General features: G+C 40.6%; 1 protein-coding gene across 1 annotated transcript in view; it reads left to right on the top strand.

The window, feature by feature from the left end:
• The window catches only part of LOC116310276 (neural cell adhesion molecule 2), a 373,150-nt gene that overhangs the window by 303,032 nt on the left and 47,255 nt on the right, over nucleotides 1-22,863 (top strand). The window contains exons 8-11 of the mRNA XM_039606303.1: nucleotides 5,928-6,073; nucleotides 19,213-19,363; nucleotides 21,015-21,202; nucleotides 22,028-22,124. Of these exons, the coding sequence (XP_039462237.1) occupies nucleotides 5,928-6,073; nucleotides 19,213-19,363; nucleotides 21,015-21,202; nucleotides 22,028-22,124 (582 nt within the window). The remainder of the gene's footprint in view (nucleotides 1-5,927; nucleotides 6,074-19,212; nucleotides 19,364-21,014; nucleotides 21,203-22,027; nucleotides 22,125-22,863) is intronic.

The following is a 22,863-nucleotide window of genomic DNA, read 5'->3' as shown; positions in this document are numbered from 1 at the left end:
ATGTGATCTGCTGGTGCAGGTGCTGGTAGATGGACTGCTGTGTTTCATCAGGTCCAAAGTCAACACTGCTGTCTACCAAGTGATTTTAGAGCATGCAAGCTTTGTGGCGATGCCAATTTCTTATCACCTGGCACAGTGCCGAAACTACTACCAAATTGTGTGCTGACCATATTATTACTTTGCTTGATTGGCCACCTTCGCCTGACCTGAACACCACAGAGGAAGTTAAGAAACACTTGACCTAAAAATACTGACCTGTTGAAGGCAACTATTAAAGCAACCCAGGCTTCAGTAACACCAGTGCCACAGGTTTCTTTTTATATTGTATAGAATATATATGTCTCCTGATTGATCTTAGGAACACTTTGAGATACTGGATTTATGAGCTATAAGCCACTTTCATTGAGATTAGAACGAAAAAGGATTGCAATCTTTATGCACATTTATCTTTTATAAGTTTATCTTTTTTAATTAAATTATGAAAATGCCAACAAGCAAAGGCTTGACCTGTAAGAAACGTGCTAAAATGGATTGTTTCAGACATTAACTGAACTAACAGCTAACTAACAGCTGTGCAAAGCTGTGTTTTTAAAGTCTCTGAATGCAAATACAGAGTCTTGGAATGAAAGAGATCTCTTTAAAAAAAGAGTGCCAACAAACACAGTGTTATGATTGGCGCTCTCAGCATATTAGCATAGCAATATTAGCAGTTAGCTAAGCATTGCTGCACAGTAACTGTTGTTAGCTACAGCAACAGTTATTGACCTGCAGAGTATTTGTTTTTGAGCGCTTCCATGGCTAAATGTTGTCAGCGATACAGTTTGATAGAAGATAATTCTTCAGCTATCTGAAGCATCAACAGTAAATGTCAGGTTTCAGAAAAAGAGTAAGCAGATCCTACATTTTCCCTGCAACACTCAGCAGCTGTACCGGGAGACATTTATCACAGAAGCAGAGATTTTCATCTATCTGCAGACAGACTCTTAAGAGTTTGCCACAGTTTGCATTTTTTTCCTATTGTCAGTAGTCTATGAAACACAGCACCCACTTTAATGGGTTTTTCATTCTGTAATTTGCACACGTTGGCTGAACACATCACAAACACATTCTTTTCTGGGGTTTTTTATTCCCTATGTATGTTCACTTGAATCTACCATTTCTGTTTCTTCATGCAGAATGTAGCCAAGAAGAAGTCCTGACAGCAAAGACAGTAAATTACATCACCATAAAAATAACCAAAATGATGATTATAATAATAATACTGTCTCACAGTGGATTTTTTTTAAGTTAAACCCTCTAAACTCTGGAGCATTACAAGACGCATCAGGGATGACAGGAGAGAATCTGTGCTGACATTTGCTTTGTGGATCGGCACAGCTGAAACAACAACTGCAGACATTATAATTATCAGATACAGTCAGTACCACATTTTGCCTTCTGATACCTGTCAGTGGGTGGGATAAGAGCCTTATGTCAAATATTACTATAGAGAGGATGAAAATACTGTTTAGCTGCATAAGCAGGCTTGTTCCTGCATTAACTGTCTGCAAGCAGCCAAGAGGCGTCAAAGCAAACCATCTTTTTTGGTCTTTCATGAACTAACAATGTGACAAACTGTACATTTTTGCCAGTTTCTTCTCTTTCTGACATATTAATGGCTTTTTCACGGGTTATGGTTAGGATTGAGCCTGCCAGGGCTGACACTATGCAGTAGCAAAATACAACATTTACAAGTATAATTATTATAATACCTGTAATTAGAATAATTAAGGGTAATTAGAGTTATTACCATGTGTTGGAGTAAAATACTAATAGTTTTTTTGTCATGCTGAGTTTAAGAGAAACTTAAAGACGTTCATTTGAATTTACGAACTGAATAAGAATAAAGTTCATTTAGTAAAAGTCCAAGGTCAGATAAATTTAGGATTTTTGTCTTTTAGCATAAAGAAAGCTTCTCATTTAAAGAGGAAATGTTTTCAATAAAATGTTATTAATAGCAGTCCCTGCAGAGTGGTTTTTGACAAATGAGAGGTTTTTCATTTAATATTTTTATGATGAAGGGCATTTGAGGCAAACAGCTGTGGATAGGAACTGTAGAACTGGTTCAGACCAGTTTTCAGTGCCATTAACAGTTTTCTGTGTTTGGCAGTCGGATCGTTTTGAATCTGTATTTGTATGTTTGCACACGGAGAGCTGTCAGAACGTAGTGCTTCTAACATCTTTCACTCTGCAGACGTCATCTTAACAAAGAAATTGTGCCTCATTATGGGGCCTTATAGCAAAAAAAGGGGGAAAAAAACCCGACGGTTGAGATAATTTCACCTCTTCTCTATGTGGCCTTTTGTATTGACACAAAACAGAATCAAGCAGATTGTTGCACTATTTTCAAGAAAAGGACACTTGATTCTGAATGAGTTCTGAAGTGCGCTGATTTGTTGTTGAAACAAGTAAAATTATCCTTGCTATTCCCGGCAAATCTATTTGACTTGATTGAGGAAAACAAGAGTTGAGGAGTTGGTTGTAGCATAAATAAGCCATTAATGTGGTTGTTTGTGCTGGATATATATATATATATATATATATATATATATATATATATATATATGTGTTTATTGTTAAGTGATTTTCTTTTTATTGTTTGCTTCATCCCTACTGCCTTGCCAATATTCTTATAACTGCACTGAGACCGGGCACAAGGCATCAATCATATCCAAAATGCATATAGAAATATAAACCGCTTAACTGTCTTATCAATGATAAGATACTTTTTGCACATGCTTTCATATGGAAGATGTTAGATTCAGGACTCACTGAATCTAACAAACTCACATTTCACCTCTCATCCAAGAAGGTTCTTCAGTTTTAAGGTCAGATGGTGGAGAGTCCCAGATTTAAACCCTATGGGAGTGTTCGCCCCAAGAGGGACAATGGACAGGGGGTCCATCAGCCAAGGTTTCCAGTGAACTCATTGTGAAACGTTGCCCCACCCTATCATGTGATTTTGTGAGGTCACCAATGGTCACATTTTGGACAGAGAGGACAGATGGTTTGAAAGAAGAGTGAAAGAAGCCATTTATGTCCACTGTGAGCGACCATCTTTGAACAGAGCTGGTGGCTTACGACGCCAACTTTCTGCCATCTATAATCCAGTTTTGAGATGCCTTCCCAGATGCCTTGACGCCCACTCACATCCTGGGCCTTCTGACCTCAGGAAATCACATGATAGGGTGGGGCTAGGAAACCTTGGCTGATTGTGACCTACACCTGTTTCCACACCTTGGCTTATGTGATTAGGTAGAGGATCATTAGGGGGTCCATTGTCCCTCTTGGGGGGACAATCCCATAGGGCTTAAATCTGGGACTCTCCACCATTTGACCTTAGAACTGAAGAAGCTTCTCGGATGAGAGGTGAAACGTCTTCAAGCAACTTAAAGAAGTCCAGACGCTTTTTCTTTTTCCAAACTTTTTAGACTAGTAGTAAAATTATTTATATAGCACTTTTTAAGACAGGAATCTGTTACAAAGTGCTTTACAGGGAACATAAAAACATATCAGACAAAACAACATATTACACAAAAACAAGAACATTACCCAAATGCCTGTCTAAGTAGATGTGTTTTCAGCTGTTTTTTAAAAGAAGCCACAGGTGCATAGAGGTAAACTGTTCCACAGTATTGGTGCTGGGGTGTGGAAAGCGCGATCCCCCCTTTGTTTCCCAGCTGTACCTTTAGCTTACCAACTTTTGATGATGTTTGATGAGCTGCCATCACCTGCCACCTAAAAAAAATTTACTCCATTCATGGTACTCCTCGTCTGTAGTGCTAGCTTGACACACGCACAACTTCATTGACATTTGCACCATGAACGCATCAAAGTAATAAAAAGAAAAAAACTCATGTCTGGAGAGTGTAACAGGGCTGTGTGATGTCATTATTTTCTTACCGCTGTGCACTAACTCCACGCTGTCACTAGAAGCTATTTCAGGCTTCAGCACATGAAAGATTAACTCATTCAAGAATGACATGCATTAACCTGCTTCAATGCATGTCAGATTGCGTTGCTTATTAATTCTCTCAGTACAGTTCTAGCTAGATTATCCAGCCCACATTAACCTCTGCACATACCAGATTAAATTGCTCAAAGTATATCTTACTATTTTATCTCCAAATACAGTAATCTGACGAACCCCGTTTTCTTGTTTATTGGCTGTTTTCTTTGTTGGTGCAGCTGACCATTCGCCAATCCCTAGGTATCCCTAAGTATCTACAATTTACTAGAACCCTTTGTTTTTCTGACACAGTGAGAAAGTAACCTTTTTCTTACTCTCGCTCCCAACATTTGTACATTTTCAAAGGAGCCTTATTACTTAGCTTCAAGATATGTGAGGGGTGCTATTGATTATTTCTTCTCACTGCGCGCCTTCTCGATATCAAACTGATTTGAACCTAAATGAAGGGAAGGGATCCGAGACAGAGATGAAAGAGGCAAAATAACATATTCGGGGAAAACGAGTGCAAAGCAAACCCGTCTATGACAGAGAAAAGTACAGTTAGTGACATCATGACAGGAAACGAAGGTCAGTTCCACAAAAATAGCTGCTAGAAAAGTCCTTCAAAGAGCTGCTTTTTACTTTGACGCTGTAAGTACATTCGTTCAGAGCCAGAACTTTTTCACTTTGACTTGAGTAAAGAAGTTGAATCAGTACTTCAACTTTTTCTCTGTGTGAAGCATGTGTGTACATTTCCCACCTCTGATTGTAGTTTTACTTATTTTTTTATTACTTCCAGAAGGGTTGTTTCAAACCAAGAACCTTTTACAGGGCTGTTGCAGTGATATCATGCTAAACCTTTAAACCATGTCTCATCTCGCATCCAATAACAAAACTTGTGAATCCCTAAATGTTCGTGAATGTCTTTAAAGAGTTTATTGTTACTGTGATCATTTTTCATTAAAGTTGAGATTCAGGTTAATTTTGTTTAAACGTCTTTGTTGGTTATTTGTGCCTACGCAGTTTGATCACTTACTAAAAGTCCTTGTAGGCAGAGGAATATTTGCCTGGCTGCCTGTGTGTATGTTTGTGTGACCCCCATGTTTTGACAAGCTCCCAAAATCCCTCAAGATGGCTCCTTCACCTCGAGGTTGAAGCCATGTGAAATTGCCAAACACTCCCCAAAGATTCCCCCCGGGCGGTGTTAAAAGCCTTCAGTACAGTAGTCACTATTTCCTGTTCACTTCCCTTTGCCTTTCGGATTTTATGCCATGCTACTTTGCAAGCACCCTGTTAACAACGTAAGTGCAGTGTGTGTGTGGGGAAAAAAGAAGTAATCCATGATTCATGTGACATGCTCTATGCCCTTGACATGCATCAGGTTTCAGGGCTTGCTTAGAGCATCTTATCAGGAGGAGGCGAGCAGGGACCAGCCCCCAACGGCACGCTTTTCAGCACTTATCGCGGTGCTCACTCTGTGCCAAAAGCAAATCACACGGTGCTGGAGAGGCATCCTTCCAGACAGAAATCTATATTTATTTAAAATAAAAAAGGTGGAACAGTTGATTTGTTCTTTCAAACTTTAGCAAAGTCAGTTTTCTCATCTAGGCCAACGAGTGTGTGCAAAATAGGCCAGAGGCCATGCTTTCTCACTATATCAAACCTGTAGAGTATGACTGCACTGTATAAATGATCTTGGCCTACACTGTCAGTACCAAAGTCATGCATCAGCTCGGTGTTTAAACCCCATGGTATAGCCTTCATCTTCTAACTCACTTTATGAGTTAGATCTTTGACAGTTTCTCTCCTGCTCATCCTTTTATTCACTTCTCCTTCCTCACTCACACCTTTTCTTCTGGCCTTCAAATCTGTTCTCCTCTACTCACTTTTTTTTCTCTTATTTACCTTCTCTACCCCGCTTGTCCTCTGTGATCTCCAGTCCAGCCCCATATCACCCAGCTGAAAAACGTGACAGCCGTAGAGGGCAGCGCTGCCATGATCTCCTGCGTGGCTGAGGGCGAGCCTCTGCCTGACATTTCCTGGAGAAGAGCCAGCGACGGTCAGACCTTCGTGGACGGAGACAAGGTAGAAGCTGCCAGAAAGCCCATCTGGCTGTGTGTGTGTGTTTGTGTTCATCATCGTACAGCATAGGCTGGAATTACAGCATGAGTGTCGTGCCCAAAGGAAATGACTTGGGTAGGAAGGATTTATGGGAAATTTACTGGGGTTGCATACCAAATGCATTTACAGCCATATGCCAAAACATTAAAGCACCTGCCTAATACTGTGCCATTCCCCTTAGAGCTGCTTAAAAGGCTCATGTGACGTCTGGGGGTGTCTGGCACCTCTTGGTTTTGTGGGTGTTTAGGTAAGGCCTATGTCAGGGGTGTCAAACATAAGGCCCGGGGCCCAGAATAAGCCCGGCAAAGACTCCAATCTGGCCGACTGGAAGGCTTTGGAAAATGTGAAGAAGTGCACAGATTTTGAACTTCTAACTGTATTTTCATAAGTTTTACAGGTTTGCCTATTGATACAGACACTGCCGTTCATACTACACGAAAGTAGTTCAGTAATAGATAAACCATTAAATGACAGAAATGTCTGGGCAGTTTTACCGGTTAATGTGGATGAGTTGACATCCCTGGCCTATGTGTTTCAAGTCTGTTCAGGTGAATCCTGTGGAAAGTTCATCCGTGTGAGTCTTTTGTCTAGTTTACTGTGTTTGTTGTGTTATTGGAATGAGGAGGGAAAAACAGCCTTAGGTTTTCAGCTCAGGGTCTACCTCGATAGTCTGCTGAGAGACCACAGTCATCGGGGGGTGTCACTGCTATTGTTGGTAATTTCCACATGAATGACAGGTCCAAAGGTTTCCCATCAGATCATTATTTTAGTAATAACTGATCTTATTCAATTCATCTGTCACATGCCTGAGTTTATTGTCACGACTGATCATTCTACATTACAGATGAGACACAGATTTGCCAATATTCATATGTATATGGATGGGAGCTACTTAAATTGTATTTTGATTATAATCACAGGTACAAAAACTGACTTAAAAGACTCCAATCATTAGAGAGTCAACCACAGATTGTGTGTCCTGGGCCAAATAAAACAGTGCACGTACTGGTAATGCACAGAGGTGTGAAGACAGAGGCGCTGCTGGTTTTATGGAAGCATCGCTTCATTCAATTTCATTATAGCTTTGTTTCGAAGAAGTCACATTTTGTCTCTCATTGTGGCGCGGCAGATGGCTCTACCAGCGAGCCTCGGGCACTGTTGCTATGGGAGAAAGCCAGTCAGTGGTGTGAATCAAAACACTGCAGTCGCTGTGCAGCAAAACGCAGCACCACACTTCACTGAGTTCACCCACGACCGAAGAAGAAAATGAGGGGAAGAAACGAACATGCCATTTGAATCCGCAAATCTTTATTCGTGGCTGTGTGTTCTTGTGGTTTGAAATGCATCTTTGGCTATGACATGACTACAATTGGATTTGCCAAATGTCAATTCTAAGGAGTTTCACTAATGAGGTTTTTGGGGGTTTTTTTAATGAAGGAAAGGTGTCCTAAAATTCTCCATCAAATCCCACAAGGTCACTGAGTCGCTTAACTGGCGCTACAACTTAAAGAGCAGTTTGAGAAGGTTTTCGCGCGACAGAGAAAATACCAGCTTTCGTTGTCATGGTGACCATTAAAATGTCACTTTATTTTTTATTTATATGAAGAAAAACCGAGTCTTGGTGCTTATTGCCGCGGACTACGAAAAAGCAACAGCAGACAGTAACGGCTAATTACTCGTATATGTCGCACCGTTAAAATTAAAGCATTCCCATCTGCCTTACATGAAACGTTGCACTTACAGCCATTCATTGCCACCACTGCTGTACATTACAGGGTGATTGATCCGGATCTTTTCCTTTTGACAAGATTTTATTTTCACGCTCTGTAAAGCCTCAAAGAGAGCGACCCTCAAACAACAAATGCACATTCACCTTGTACTCACATTATTATCTCAAGGGAAATCAGTAAACACTTTTATTTTGGTTGCCCCGAGCGCAAAGAAGAAGCCAGGACCTTGAAGTTTTCAGGGCAAATCTTTCAGTTTGTACTTCTGTCTTCAGTACCTCCCTCAGACTCGCTGACATTATATTCAATCAAGTTTAACCGAAGCGACGCAAAGCTTCTATTTTTACTTGTTTCTCCCAGCATCCATTATTCACTTTCTCCATAATAACAGCCACACAAGTGACAAACTGAAAGAAGCCTTTTCTTGAAATAGTAATTATTCCTGAATGGCATGCCATCAATGTCAAAACCATACTCGCTTCCATGACAGGGGGTAAGAAGCAGCTTAAAAAGAGGAAAAAAAACCCCCCAAAAAACAAAGATGGCAGCCGTTCCTTTTGCTGGGGAAAAAGGTCATCGCGGAGATAAATGAGTGTGTGCATTGGCTCGAATCGCTCGGGTTGATAAATCACAGCCGAAAATGAGAGTAAGTGCTTCTCTTCCCACAGCAAATGCAATTATGGAAATGCGCAGTGCAAACCAACACACCTAAACATACGCAAAGACAAACACGAGTCGTGCGGCGCGAGGCGTGATGGATGGCAGCAGTCATTTAGGTTTAAAGCAGGATGTTCCTCTCTCAATTTGCTCTCCAATCTGCATATCCAGCCGGCACACACGTGTCTCCCGTTTAGAGTTGTTAAGCTTCGGAAAGTCCAGCATGTAATTTTACGTACTACATAGTGTTGCTTCCGTCCTTTTCATTCTTTGTCAGGCTAACACGCTCACCCAGGGTATGAGCGCATAATGGGATGCAGTTCCTGGAATTTAATTATGAATCGAGGCAGCGCATCTGTGACACCTCTGGTATCGTTTGCTTCTGATCAAACTTACTGTCTGCTGTTGTAGTCATTCAGAATATCCAAGGCTGGAGAGCAAGTGTCATTAACTCCGTGCTTTTGCGTAGATGACTTCTGAAAAGATTGACATATTTGCTGTGATTCAACTGTCGATTTCACAGCTAAACCTTGAAATAAGAAGACTCCAACCAATTGTTTCCTGACTTCTCTGTGCCGAAAGACTGCAGATATTCTAAGCGGTCACACCATTGTCATTAATAACCTGGCGAGTAAACCCAGGTTTTTGAAATGGAAAAAAGAAAGCAGACAGGTATAAAGCTGCAGTTTTCTCACAAGAAGTACAAACCACATAATGAGGCACGTGTATAAAAGACTGAAAGTAACACAGTTGCTGAAGAAAAAGAAAAGCTGTGTAGTTTGACAGGGTTACCAAAGTAACTGCCCCAATCATTGAGGGGGCAGTGAGTACACCACACTGCAATTAGAGCTGTATGTATTATAAATCCATGTGTGTTAGCTTGTAATAAATGCATGTAGCCACTTTGATCTCACCTAGTGGTGTGGTGGTTAGCACCACTGCCCCAGAACAAGCCATTCCTGAGTTTGAATCCACCAGCTGGCCGGGGCCTTTCTGTGTGGGATCTGTGTCTGAGTCCAAAGTTATGCATTTTAGGTTAATTTGGGATTCTAAATTGGGCGTAGGTTTGTGAATGCTTGTCTGTTTCTCTATGTTAGCCCTGCAACAAATTGGTGACCTATCTAGGGTGTCCACTGCTCTTACCCTGTGACACCTGGGAGTAGTTCCAGCCCTACTGTAACCCCAAAGTGGATAATTGGAAGAAAATGGATGGATGGACTCTTTTTTTTTCTTTTAGCTATCTTGCCCTTTTGCAAGAGGATGCGTGGGGCTCATACAGTAACAACTAGTTTTTCAAAAGTATTTTTAAATGCAATTGTCATTTACAAAATAAACCTATTGCTTGGTTAAAAATTACTTGAAACTACTGACTGATAACATAAAGCCTTGAAGAAATTGTTTATGGAGGGCATAAAACAAGAGAGGGAAGTAGCAGTTTTTGTACTGTTGCATGCCTTTCCTGGAACCAGAAGAATCAACTCTGGCTTGTCATTAGAAAGAATGCAGGTTTAAAGCACTTCCTCAGTGGCTTCACTCTTCAAACGATGCTCATTGTTTATACTCACTTCAATTCAATGTTATTTTTATAGTGATTGTCCCGACAATAGTCATCTCCAGGCACATTTTATTAACTTTATGGATGTGAAAGACATATATAGCCTTATTCTTTCAGCTTTGAAGAAAAATAAAAAAAGTATAAAAGTATAGTACTGCGCTAGTCTTGAACCACCGCTCATTTCATTGTATTTTGCTTTGAAGGAGCCAGATATTCTTGTTTTTTGGTGGGTTTTTTGAGTGTTTTTTCTTTCTTTCTTTTTTTTAGGAGGTCTTGAGCACTAGTTCGCTTTTCGATGTCCTTTCAAAGATTTAGACATTTGCTGCTTTTTCAGGCCTTTTTAGTCCACTCCTTATACCTGGAAAAAAAATGTTTGGGGTTAAGCCACTTAACACCAGCCTACAAATCATTCAAACACACACAGGCACTTAGCTCATGGACTGAACCAGTCTTATGCCTGCACATAATAGACAAGATTAAAAAAAATTAAATTATATCTTCGTTATGATCAGCCTTTCATACAATGGAAAATAATAAAAACTTGATTTCCAAAGAGCTACTAGCCAAAAACATAGCATGGTTTGCAGTGTGTCCTTTAAAAACTGGATATGTGGAAGAAAAACAAAGTCCCAGTCTCCGTTTCAGCCAATGGTGTTGGAAATCTTGTCAAAATTGATGGAATTATAAGCAGAGAATCCACCATAATCCACCATACAATGCCATCTAGAAAGTGTCTGGAAAACAGCTTTACTATTCAGCATGACAATGACCCCAAACACACCGCCAATGCCGTAAAAACATACCTGGATAGAAGAACACACAGTAGAACACTGTCAGTCATGGATTGGCCTCCCCAGATCCTCAACCTCAACATTAGTGAAACAGTGCAAGATCATCTTGAAAGAGAACAGAAGGCAGAAACATCCAAAGAAGAGCTTTTAATGTCTTTCAAGAAGCCTGGAGAACTATTCCTGAAGATTATTTGAAGAAATGACAAGAAAGCTTTCCTAAAGCTGCGTACACACTGGAAGCGACGTGGTGACCCGAGACTGTAGAAAGTAGGTCGCACTTGACATAAAATTTTCTCAACTCCCGAGTGAGCGACTGAAGCAACTACCAGTGAGAATAATGAATACTGTTGATTAACATATGACCTTGTAGTAATTATATTGGTAGGTTACCTTAGCAACTGATTTCTGGAACATCTGTAAGCGTCCGTGTGTCAGTTTCAAAGCGATGTGTGATGAATGAATTTCAACTTTAAAGAGCCTAGGCTGTGTTGAAGAATAAAGACAGTCACACCAAATATTGACTTTTAAGATTGTTAGACTTGTACAAACTCTGTTTTTGCCTCATATACTGCATTTCCATATATTTTTCCCAATGTTTCAATAAATCCATGCACCTCTTTCCAATTTTTCCAAGCAAAATATGAAGAAGTAAAGGGTGGCTCAAGACTTTTTATCAATACGGTAGAATTCCTCCAGCAGGCCTTCTTTCAAATCTTGCAGGGTCAACAGGCAGAAGGCCTTAGTGCCAATGAGTCTGTGTCTCAAACCTGTATTTCTGTAATAGGCCCTAAAGAACAATGAAGTTGCTCTGAAATTGGTGGCATCAAGCACAAACGTTCCACCCTTTCAGAGACATTTTCCCTCACTGACGCTTGTCAGAGAAAGCCAAAAGGTTTTGGTCTCTAAAAACTAAAAAGCCTCTTACTCTCTTCAAGGAATTTTGAAGCTATTTTCCAAGACAATTGATCAGTCAGTTAACTTGTTATCTCAAAGATAACTTCTCCAGTCTCTCGAGTTACAGAGGCACTGTACTCAGAAAGAAATGAACCACTGTTGGCCAGTAAGACATCAGGGTTAAGCCTGAAGTCTCTTGCCTGACAGTCAGGCCCTCAGTCACTGCAGCAGTCAAAAATAGATAATAGCAGTGTCTAGCAAATCATTTCCTGTCGCATCCCATGTGAAACCCCTCGTTGGCCTCCATTTCCTTCAACCAAGAAGCCATTATTAAATGTCATTTTGTTGTTGTCTTGAGGTTGAGGTGATGCAGTAATCATTATAGTTGTGCAAATATGAAGACCCCTGTGTTCAGCCCCAGCACCCAACTGTTAGAATTAGCTGCACTTGCCAGAATTAGACTAGCTGTGTTTCCATCCTCGCTGACATTTACAGCTGACATTTTTAATATCTGAAAACTCTCCAACAATTGGACTGAAATAACACTGGAACAGGCTCCAGAATTCCATTTGAGAGATTGCATTTCAGATATAGCTTCATGTGTTTGATGTGGAACATCACAAGCCTGGTTTTTATTGTGAAACTATGGATCAGATATGGACAGGATTTCATATGTGCCTGCTCATGCCTGCCTGTTTGTCCACTAGTCATCTCCCCCGTCCTTTTAAACTCCCTTCTTTCTCTTTCCTTATAATGTATGTCTTTATGTTGTTTGCTGCTCGTGTGCACAGAGTACCTGCAGTGAGTGTGCCGTTGCAGCAACACGTATGTGCAGTTCATGGGCGTGCATGTCGCTGCTGTGTTTGCTTCTGGCCGCTCGCCTCGCTGTCCGACTGAGCTGCATATCAAACAGGCTGTGCTTTGGGGGCTGAGTTCGTCTCTAGACACAGACCCTGTCAGTTGGCAGAGACGGGGGGGTGGATGGATTGCGGGGAGGCGGCGGGGTTAGCGAGTAATTTCCTGACTCAGAAGCTCTCTCCTCGAAGATTTCCTCTCCTTCCCCCTCAGCATTCCTATTCAACACACACACTCTCAATCCCATTGACCTCAGCTGGCGAGGCAAACAAGCAAAGTCTGCAGTGGCAGCACAAAGAGACCAGATCTGAGCCTTTAAACGCCGCTTCACCTCATTGGTTGATAGTATTGCGATGATAAGAGCAAAGATAAGCCATTCTAAACAGGATAATGCCCAAGCAGTCTACGAGCGACAACATAAAGAGTGTGTGATTCAGAAGAGGGGGCTTCAGGGCCGAGGCTTATGGGGCTTAGACACATAATGAGTATTACCTGAGGTGGGGAGATGGGGGGGTGGAGGAGGTGTGACAGGAGGGCAGTAGAAGGGGCAGGATGTGCATTGATTTACTGGGGAAATCTATGAAGGTGTGCAGAAGGTACACACAAATACACACTCAGTATTCAAACATGCAAGTAGATTGGAATACAGAAAAATGCAAATGGGCATGTGCAGATTTCAGCAATGCAGACATAAAACAGAAGAAGGGTGATGGCCTCAAAAAAAAAGGAACATATTTAAAATAAACCTTCCTTTTCCTAGTTTCTATGGCTACAAATGTAATATACGGGTGGTGAGGTGGAGTACGAAAGCGCAGCTAGACCTGTAAGACGTATAGATCAACATGAAGAAGAGGTTTTGGTGGATGAAAGGCTCAAACTCAAACTCGCCCATGAGCCTGGGGTTTGTGTGCCATGTTAAACTAAAGCTATATGTGGAAATATTATGTTTAGGCTTATTATTTCTTATGTGACCGTCCAGGCGGCTGTACAAATAATTTTGCCAAAAAAAACACATGATGAAAGAGTAATGCAATTTACGTGTGGCTATGTGTGCAGGGTGAAAAAGTATATTTTTTTCTCATTTGAAAAAGTGCTGTAACTAGAAATGGTGCGCCATCTCATCACAGAAGTTGTCAAATATTATTTGGTCCTATTAGAAAAATTCTGTCTACGCTCATCTTGTCATTTACTGTAGACATAGCCTGGGGCTATGGCTCACCTTCTCATAGAAATTACTTTAGCATTACGTATGAATTTGAAGTCTGCTTTTTACATATATGTGTGATATGCATTCAGGTCCCTATGTTTTTTGATAGTAACACTTTTTAAAAAGTTTTGTCTATTTGTCAGTTTTGTACACCATCGCGTTGGGTCTTCCATCAAATCGAGAAAAGGTCAGACTTTCAGCTTTAATTCAAGGAGTTTAATTGTTTATGTGTTACAGACATTTTTATACACAATCCCAATCCATTTTAAGAGGCTCAGAGGTAACTGAACAGTTGACTAACTTATTTGATGACAGACTAAATGTACCAGCTCAGGAGGACCAAAAGGCTTAAAAGACCACAGAAGATCAATGATCCATACGCCTGAGGATGTAGGTGCATCATTGTCAGTCTACAATTAGAATTCAGAGCTTATTCTCTCTGCTCAGATTCAGGCAAATGTTGCAAAACTAATTGGACAGAGATTCACAGTGCAACTGGATAATGAGTCATAGCAAACTGCATAAGCAACCCAAGAAATTCTCAAGGCAAAGAGTAACTCAAGCCAAGTCAGTCCCCTGATCTCATCCCAACAGAGCATGCTTTTACTAAGAACCACACTGAAGGGAGAGGGACCCACAAACAAGCAGCAACTAAAGGAGACTTCCTGGAAGAGTATCTCAATTGATGAAATGTAGTATTCGGTGATGTCCATGGGTTATAGACTTTAGGCAGTCATTGTTTACAAAGGAGTTCAAAGTATTAAAGTATTAGTAATTGTTAAAGGTTGTTCCACAGTTGTTCACTGGTAACGCTTAAGACATGTACTGTTAGAAAAATAAGACTGGTGAGGTTCACGTGGTTGCCAGTAGGTGGAATAAAAACAGCAGTGGCTGCAGTGACTCCTGACATCCTCGCTGTGTGTCCAGAGGGGGAACATCCTAAGCTTGTTTGCAAAACTCTTGTTTGTAAAAGTGTAATTGTAAAAAATCTTGTGGACTTAAATGTATAAACGGACTAATCAGAAATTAAACTGCAGTACTTAAGCTAATAGTGGTCTATTTTTTTAGCCAGACATTTTAAAACTTCCCCTTAAATGTGTCCCTGATCACAATCCCTCTATATCATCGCTCTGTTGTGCTGCTGCCAGTAAGTAAGGTTACGTCGGTCAATATCAGAATGTGTTGCATATAAAGCCTTACTTTGTGTGGACTGAGCTGTGGCTAAGTACCTGAAGATAACTAACTGAAAACACAGACTGTCAAAACACAAAACATCATAGTTCTGAAAATATATGTCTATTGTTACTTGTATCACCACAGCATTATTTTTTTTATCCTCCAGTTATCCCTACAAAAGGCTGCAAAGCACTGTGGCATATTCATCTACTAAACAGATTTCATAGAAACTCTATTTGACTCTCAGCCTCAGATTTCCCACTCCTTTATTTCACAAATTGTAATTCCTTTATTAGTAAAACACCTTCAACACTAACTGGAACCCTGTTTTAAATCAAGCCTGGAGCCAAAAACCATCTCTTCTAGTTTTTACTCTTAATTGACTAATTAGTTGGCAATGATGCACGAATGTTTGGAGCGGTATCGTGACTGATTGGGACTTTGGCTTGGTTAACATTCATCTCAATCCCAAGCTTCTTTGAATGTGTCAGTGCATTTGTTGACCAGTGTTGCACTCCTCAGACCTGTCCTTGATCATGATCCCTTTGTTGTCTTGCTACAAACAGCTACACAACCCAAAGCATTGCTGATTATGTGGGTCTATTTCAGTGTGCCATTTCAGTGTTACTTAGCAGTGATAGCTCAATCATGATCTGCTGCTGCCTTTAATAGCTGTCTTTTTTGTGCACGGAGGCTTCAAGAGGCCGGGAGAGATCGCTATCATAATGTGTCATATGTGGTGTGGCGGGTACTTGCATTAAAAATACCCTCCAGCACACCAAGCCTCTATGAATAATAAGAGCTCAACTAAAGCTGTGTTTCCTATTCATGGCGATACCTTATGTTCAAATAAATGTCAGCCAACTTCATGACATGAAGTAGCAATAATGAATCAAACTTGTGTTTCCTGTGCTTGTGTTAACGTTGCGATGATATATCATTTCACATAACACAAAGATATAGAGTCTTTCTCTGCATCAACAGGAGATAAATTATCTTCGAAATCAGCCGAAACGGAGATGGAAGGTAACAATGTTTGAAACGCTTATTCTGCCTATTGTCTGTGACCTTCAAATTCTCTGCTGCGGGTCTCTATTGCATCAACTCTGCGTCCATAGGCAGCATCACTGAAAAGTAGTTTCTCGGGGTCACGGAGGTTATCTGATGGCAACAGTCTGAAGGCTTATGGCCGTATCATGTCTGCAGCGGGGATGCTCCTGAGGTGTTTTTTCTCATTACGGGGGAATGTCGATTACTAGAATGATAGCCTCGTCTGCCGTAATTGACCCGTTGCTTCAAATTGACACTATCTGTCTTCATACAGATGTAATGACCTTGTAATAAATCGACAGTTTATTGCATTAACCCTGACTCTTCGTGACAAGTGATGATTGCCTGCAAAGGGAGGGGTCAAAATGGATCAAGGGGCCACCACTCGGTGGCAAGAACAAAGTTGGACCAACAACTTTCTCTAAATTAGTTGGTGACGGACCTGAAGCCTTTCTGGATTCTGCTTTGTCATTTCTTCAGTTTTACATAACCATGAATGAAATATAGTATCATATTCACGGTTGGACCTATAGTCTTCTCCAGGCTCAGCATCCCCATTCTGTCTGGAAGTTTCTCTTTTCCTACTATGAAGTGTTGAGTTGTCTAAACCCAGTAAACCATAGTTATGCAATGACTGTGTGAAAACTATAGGGTTGTAATGAGGAATTACAGTCTGCATCACAAACACGGCTCACAGCTAGAAGCTGACCTTCATTTCTGGCTTCATTCCATCACCTGAGTTTCAACTCGCTAAGAGAGACTGTATATGATTCAAACTGTTTTTTAAAAAATGCACATTATTCAGCATTACTGTAAAGCTACAGGTGCTGGCAGAATGGCTAATTTTCAACTTTTTCCCCCTGGCCAGATTAGAGTGAGCCAATAAAAACAATAAAACAGTAAAGAACAACATCTAAAACCATTACAGCAGGAAGCAAATGACCGTCTCTCTGACCCCGTAGGATTGTGCACAGGCTCTCTGCGTATGCAAGGATACATCTAGTACCGCTTACTTTTTTATTACGTACACTGATGGATGCAGAAGCACTCAGGAGAACAGATTCTTGATTACATTTTCTGATGCCACTGCAGCGTAGACTCTTTTGAGTTTTTCTTTTATCAGCTGGGTTCACAGCCTCGCAACAGTCTGAACAGCATTGTTAAAATCTGCTCTAAGATCATCAGAGTGAAACAAAGAGATCTGGATTCTTTTTGCAACCAACAAATCCCTCAGAAAGTGGCACATATTTTGCCTCTGTGCGAATATTTTCTTTATCAAGGCTGTTTGTTAAAACTAACTGATATTCTGAAGCATCTTCTGTATTTTAACGGCGTAAGGCTGTTTTCTTTTAAGTCTGGTCAGTAAATAAATATTTATTGGATTTTTAAAAAGTTGATTTTATAAGCTTGAATTCATGTTTGGATTTATCGTTTTTTCACATGCTCATTTCTGTTTGTTTTTTATGTGATGCCTCAAACTAATTCAAACCACTAAATTAGTGCCGATGACTATAATTGATATAAGTTTTCATTTTTATTTGAACTTAATAATATTAAGGTATACTTGTTTACCACATATTGTGATATATAGTTTATGCATTCTTGTTTAAATTGCAAATCTATGCTGTATTTTTCTAAATACAGAAAAGTGCCAGTCTTATAGACTCATATCATTATTCATCTTTAACCATCCCAACAGTGTATAGTAGTGAGGTGGTTAATATTTCATATTGGTTTCATATTCATGTTTGGTTCCTATTGGTGTGTGATTTGGTGTAGCGAGCAACAGGTTGCCATGTAGCTTTGGAGGTGGACTTGATGTTGTTCAGATGTTGATATAAACAGCTTTCATGTAACTGTGTGATGTATGGGTCAAAACAAAAGAATGTGTTCTCTCGATCATGTAAAAGATGTGTGCAAATAGTCTTAATAGTCTTGATCATTTGTAATTATATTTTATATTTTTATTTATTATAAACTTTATCATGAAATGAAGTACATTTAACTTTAAATTATGCTATTGTGGTATACAGTTGAGTAAATTCTGACTGATAGAAGTTTTTCAATACCGATACTTATATTTGCTGATTTAAAATTCCAATATTTTGATACTCAACGATATTTTTTTCTTCCAGATACATGAAACATAAATAACATTTCCCTAACATTTGCTATGTGTATTTTATTTGTGTACTTGTTTGCCATTATTTGTTCACCCAAGTCTAGACGCATTCTTGTTCCGACACACCAGAATCAAATGACTGGCTTTGTCAGACTTGATGGCATGCTGAAGAGGTAATCCAACCATTTGATTCAGCTGTGTTGCAGTAGGGATGCATCCAAAAGCTGCAGGACAGTAGCTCTCGAGGACTGGAGTTGGACACCCCTCGTTTACAGCCTTTCAAACACGTTTCCATCAGAAAAGTTGTAGAGTGCCCTCTGGTAGACAAACTATGCAGTCTCGATACTCATAACATAGTTGAAAGGTGTTTCTACTGTTTCTTTTACTTTTTTACATTTTTTTTCAAGTTTTACTGTGTTGAATAAAATTAAATATTTTTTGACTATGAGCATATTGAGGACCTTGTACATATTTGAGTCAAGGATTAACTTGTAGTATAGCGGGTAGTATATTGAAGTGGTGGCAGTTTTCCAGTTAAGGTCCAATAACTTGAGACCCAGTGTGTGTCTCCAGTACAGGCTTTAGTGCTGACAGTAAGAAGAGACCAAGTAGGTAATCCGTGTCTTGTTTGGGAAAAAGTCAGAGAGTGAAAATTTTTTTAAGCTTCACAAGACGCACAAAGACGACCCGCTGTATTTTTTATTTGGGGCGTTTGGTTTTATTTCCATTCTGTGTTTTGCTTGAATCGAACTCTCCTTTGACACGCCTGTCACTCCCAAACAGAAGGTTTGAGCAGCATGTGGTTATGATTTCTGTGGTCTCAGCCAGACTTGTGTGTCTGAAATGACCACATAAAAAGATATTACTGCTTCATGACATTATACAGATCCAAGAGTAGAAAAACAAAACTGTCTGAAATGAAGCGTTTAGAACAGTCTGAAGCTTAATCTATAGGCTTATTGGGATTACTAGTACATATGCTGACTTTACTACTTGAAACTTCTGCCATTTAAGCTGTCTGTTACATTTGGATTTGAGTTTAAAGTTATTGTTGTGTTTGTGTCCTCAGAGCCAGGATGGGAGGTTTGAAGTTCGTGGGCGTCATGGCAAGTCGGTGCTGACCATCAGTGGCGTGAGGCTCTCCGACTTGGGTCGATTTGACTGCGAGGCGCTCAGCAGGATCGGAGGTCATCAGAAGAGCATGTTCCTGGACATTGAATGTAAGCGCGCCCATTAAACGCCATGCACGCACTTTTTGTTAGAGTGCACATGCAGTCCACAGCAGGCTTCCTAGAACTGGAGATATTCAAGCAACAAGTTGTCTAACATTGCCTGTGGGTAAAATGCAGAGGAGTGTTGTTTTTGCAGAGCCCTGGTCACCTGTTACAGCCTCTTACAAGCTTCTCCTTTCTGCCTTTCTATCGGCTCTTTGCGGTCCTTGCTGTGGAAATGGGACACATAAACACATTTAAGCAGAGTTCAAAAGTTCACTCACGCTCAGTTCTAATAATTCTTTTTGTAGTCTGGCTATTCCATTTTGTTGTAATTTTTTTCCCTTCTGAAATGCATTATATCATTATAAACAAGTCACCCACCATGCACACTGCCTCCAGAAGGGTTAATTAGTGAGAGGATATCATGCATCGCCTTTCTTTTTTCTCCTGCTGACAGCTCTGCTACTTCCCAACGAGTGCATCCATTCCTCAGTGCTGGTTGTTTGGGGTTATTTGGGGCGGGCTCTCCCCCTGCTTAATGAGCTCTGAAGCAAAGATCTCCATTTTGGCCTCAGAATGATTAGGTTCATTAGTAGCGAGGCTCAGTGGAGGTTTTTTTTTCCTTTTTCTTTGGGTAGCAATTGATTCCACCTTGAAGCTCAGAGGAACAACAAAGAGCTAGGCCAGGCAAACAAATATATCCAAAGAGACAGCGAGGGAAAAATGAAGACCATATCTGCGTTGTCACATGCAAACCAATTTTCTCCTCTTCAGGCTGAGGTGACTTTTTGAGTTCACGGATTCCCCTCAAAATTTTGTTTTGCACGGTTCCTGAAAAGTTGACATTTTAGGAAAAACTTGTAGGAAAAAAACAATCTCAAATTCGTGCACCCACTCTCTAACCGTGAAGCAAAGTTGCTGTCATTACACTGCAAACTTGTTTTGCTGGAGCCACAGCTGACAACTCGCTCCCGCGCTCTGCACAGAGACACGGGCTGTGAGTCTGAGTGTGGAGGGGCTGAGCCAGCCGTTGCCACCGAACTAATGAACTCATTTACTAAGTCACTGCAGGCTGCAGGGGGATAACACGTCCTCGGCTGTGACAGAGAGCCAGGCATCAATCTCTTTAATGGAATCCTGCAAGCGAGCATAAAACAACCATAATGCCTCTCCGACTGAGCGGGGCCGACCGGGCCGAAAGAAATCCGCACAACAGCTCGCCGCTGCAGTCGTCCATTACTGCCCTTTCTATTTGCCGGTGCCAATGAGCTTCTGTTTGCATGCTTTATTCCTATTCTTGGGGGACACAATCGCAATGGAGACCCCCACCCATAGCTTGAGGTAGCCTCAATTAAGTTTTTCTTTTTTTACACTGCCGAAGGAGTTGAGGAAGCAGCAATTAAATGCTTCCCCCCCGTCTCCTCTTTAAGGTGAAGCCTCAGCAAGTTATTTACTTATTTATTTTTTTACATCTTTGATCATCCAGCACAGCTCCACCTTTGATTTGAGTGTTTAATTGGCTGCCACAAATTCCAGACACACCAGCAATTACTCATTTAGCAATTCAGGTCTCGTTTTAGTGCGAAAAAATAAGAAAAGCTCCTTTTCCATGTAAACGAGGTGGATGCAAGACGTGACGTTACTCTTTTTTGTTTAGATATACCAAAGTTCCTGACCAACCACACCGTTTATTATTCATGGGAGGGGAATCCGGTGAACATCAGCTGCGACGTGATGTCCAACCCACCTGCCACCATGCTGTGGAGGCGAGAGCGCTTCACTATCTCCACAGAGGGAACCGCCAACATGAGGGTGCACAGCGCCGAGGGCAAGTCTGTGCTGGAGGTGAGCTCAAGTCCTCCAGTGGCGGTCAGATAACCACGAGACAAAAAGTGTGTTTGAAAGTTTAATAATGAGTCTGTCAGCGTGGTTTATAAAACAGGTGCAAAAGAAATAGAGTTTTTGCAATGGATTGAATTTTCTTCTTTGAGGGGAAAAAACAATAAAATAAAAAATTAAAACAACAGTAAACTACAGACCTGTAGTTTAATCAGTTTAAAAAGAAAATAAATTCTGATGGATCTTTATGAAGAGTTACTCACACTGATATAGTTTTTAAAAATCTGACAAAATTCGGATTTTGATGTTTCTATTGGCAGCCCAGTTTAATGGAAGTAAGCGGAACCCCAGTGGTGGTCATTGTGAATAGTTTATCATGAAGGATGCTTTTAACTGAAAACTAGACACCCATACTCGGTTTTTAAATGGTGATTTCATTTATTACAGGAAAAGTTGTTATCCAAATCTACATGGGCCTGTGTGAAAAAGTAATCACCCCCCAAACCTAATAACTGGTTATTTTGTCAGCAAGAAGAGCAATCAAGCATTCGAGTCTTTCACAAGGCTGTGGAAGATTTTGATCATCTTGTTTTTGCAGAATTGTCTTAAATCAGCCCCACTGAAAGGTTTTTTAAGGTCATGCCAAAGCATATCAGTATAATTCTGTTTCAAATCAGTCCTATAAACACCAAAAACACATTATTCAGTGCATGTTTAGTATATAAAGCACAGTTATATATCGAGCACAGTTGGAGCAAAGCAGAAAAGTCCAAGTGAAATCTTTAGTTTTAATATGAATTGTGATCGACTGTATTGTTTATCTGCGTCCAGGTGACTCCTATGTCCGACAGAGACTTTGGCCGCTACAACTGCACGGCCAGAAACAACATTGGAGTTCGATACCAGGAGTTCATTTTGGCCCAGGCAGGTGAGTCTGCAGAACTGCCACTAATGCGCTAATGAGACTACCAACTCAATTTCAAGACCAGAACGTGTGGACGTCTCAGGGACCCTGCACCTTTTCAATAACCGCTCTCCCAGTAACTCCAGCCGTTCAACTACTTTGTAACCCTCTACCTCTCTGCTAATGGTAATAGCCTTATTTGCAATTCTCAGGAAGATAAATTCCACTACAACTCCCAACCCCTATTCAGCCTCGCCTAATCTCAAATAGTGCTGGCTGATTTACCATACCCCTCGCTATTTAACTGAAGTACTCCCTAATTTACGGTAGCGCGGGCTAATACACAATAGTGCAGTCTAATTATCTTTAGTGCAGATTGAATTGCTCTGGCTAAGGGAGAAAAAAGTAGTGAGCAAAAAGCTGACCAAAAATGTCGTCTTGCAGGAAACAATAGGTTTTAGAAGAGTTTGTGACTCTTACAACACACACACACACACACACACACACTCACACTCAGGCACACGCAAGAAAACACACTGTGAACATGTTTGTGTTATTAATGGATATTTGAGACGTACCTTATATAGAATACACTGCCTTCAATGCTCGATCATAAGCTGATAGAAGAATCTGAGGGTGAAAGTGTGTTTGTAGTGAGTCAAACTGTTCTGAATGTTGCATTGATGTTTTAAGTGAGAATCACTAATACAACCAAAACAACTTGAGTCACATCAAAAACATATCCAAGGACAAGTGATGCAGT

Source organism: Oreochromis aureus, linkage group 23 (assembly GCF_013358895.1).
Source record: "Oreochromis aureus strain Israel breed Guangdong linkage group 23, ZZ_aureus, whole genome shotgun sequence".
Classification (NCBI taxonomy): domain Eukaryota; kingdom Metazoa; phylum Chordata; class Actinopteri; order Cichliformes; family Cichlidae; genus Oreochromis; species Oreochromis aureus.
This window is presented reverse-complemented; position numbering and strand designations above follow the sequence as displayed.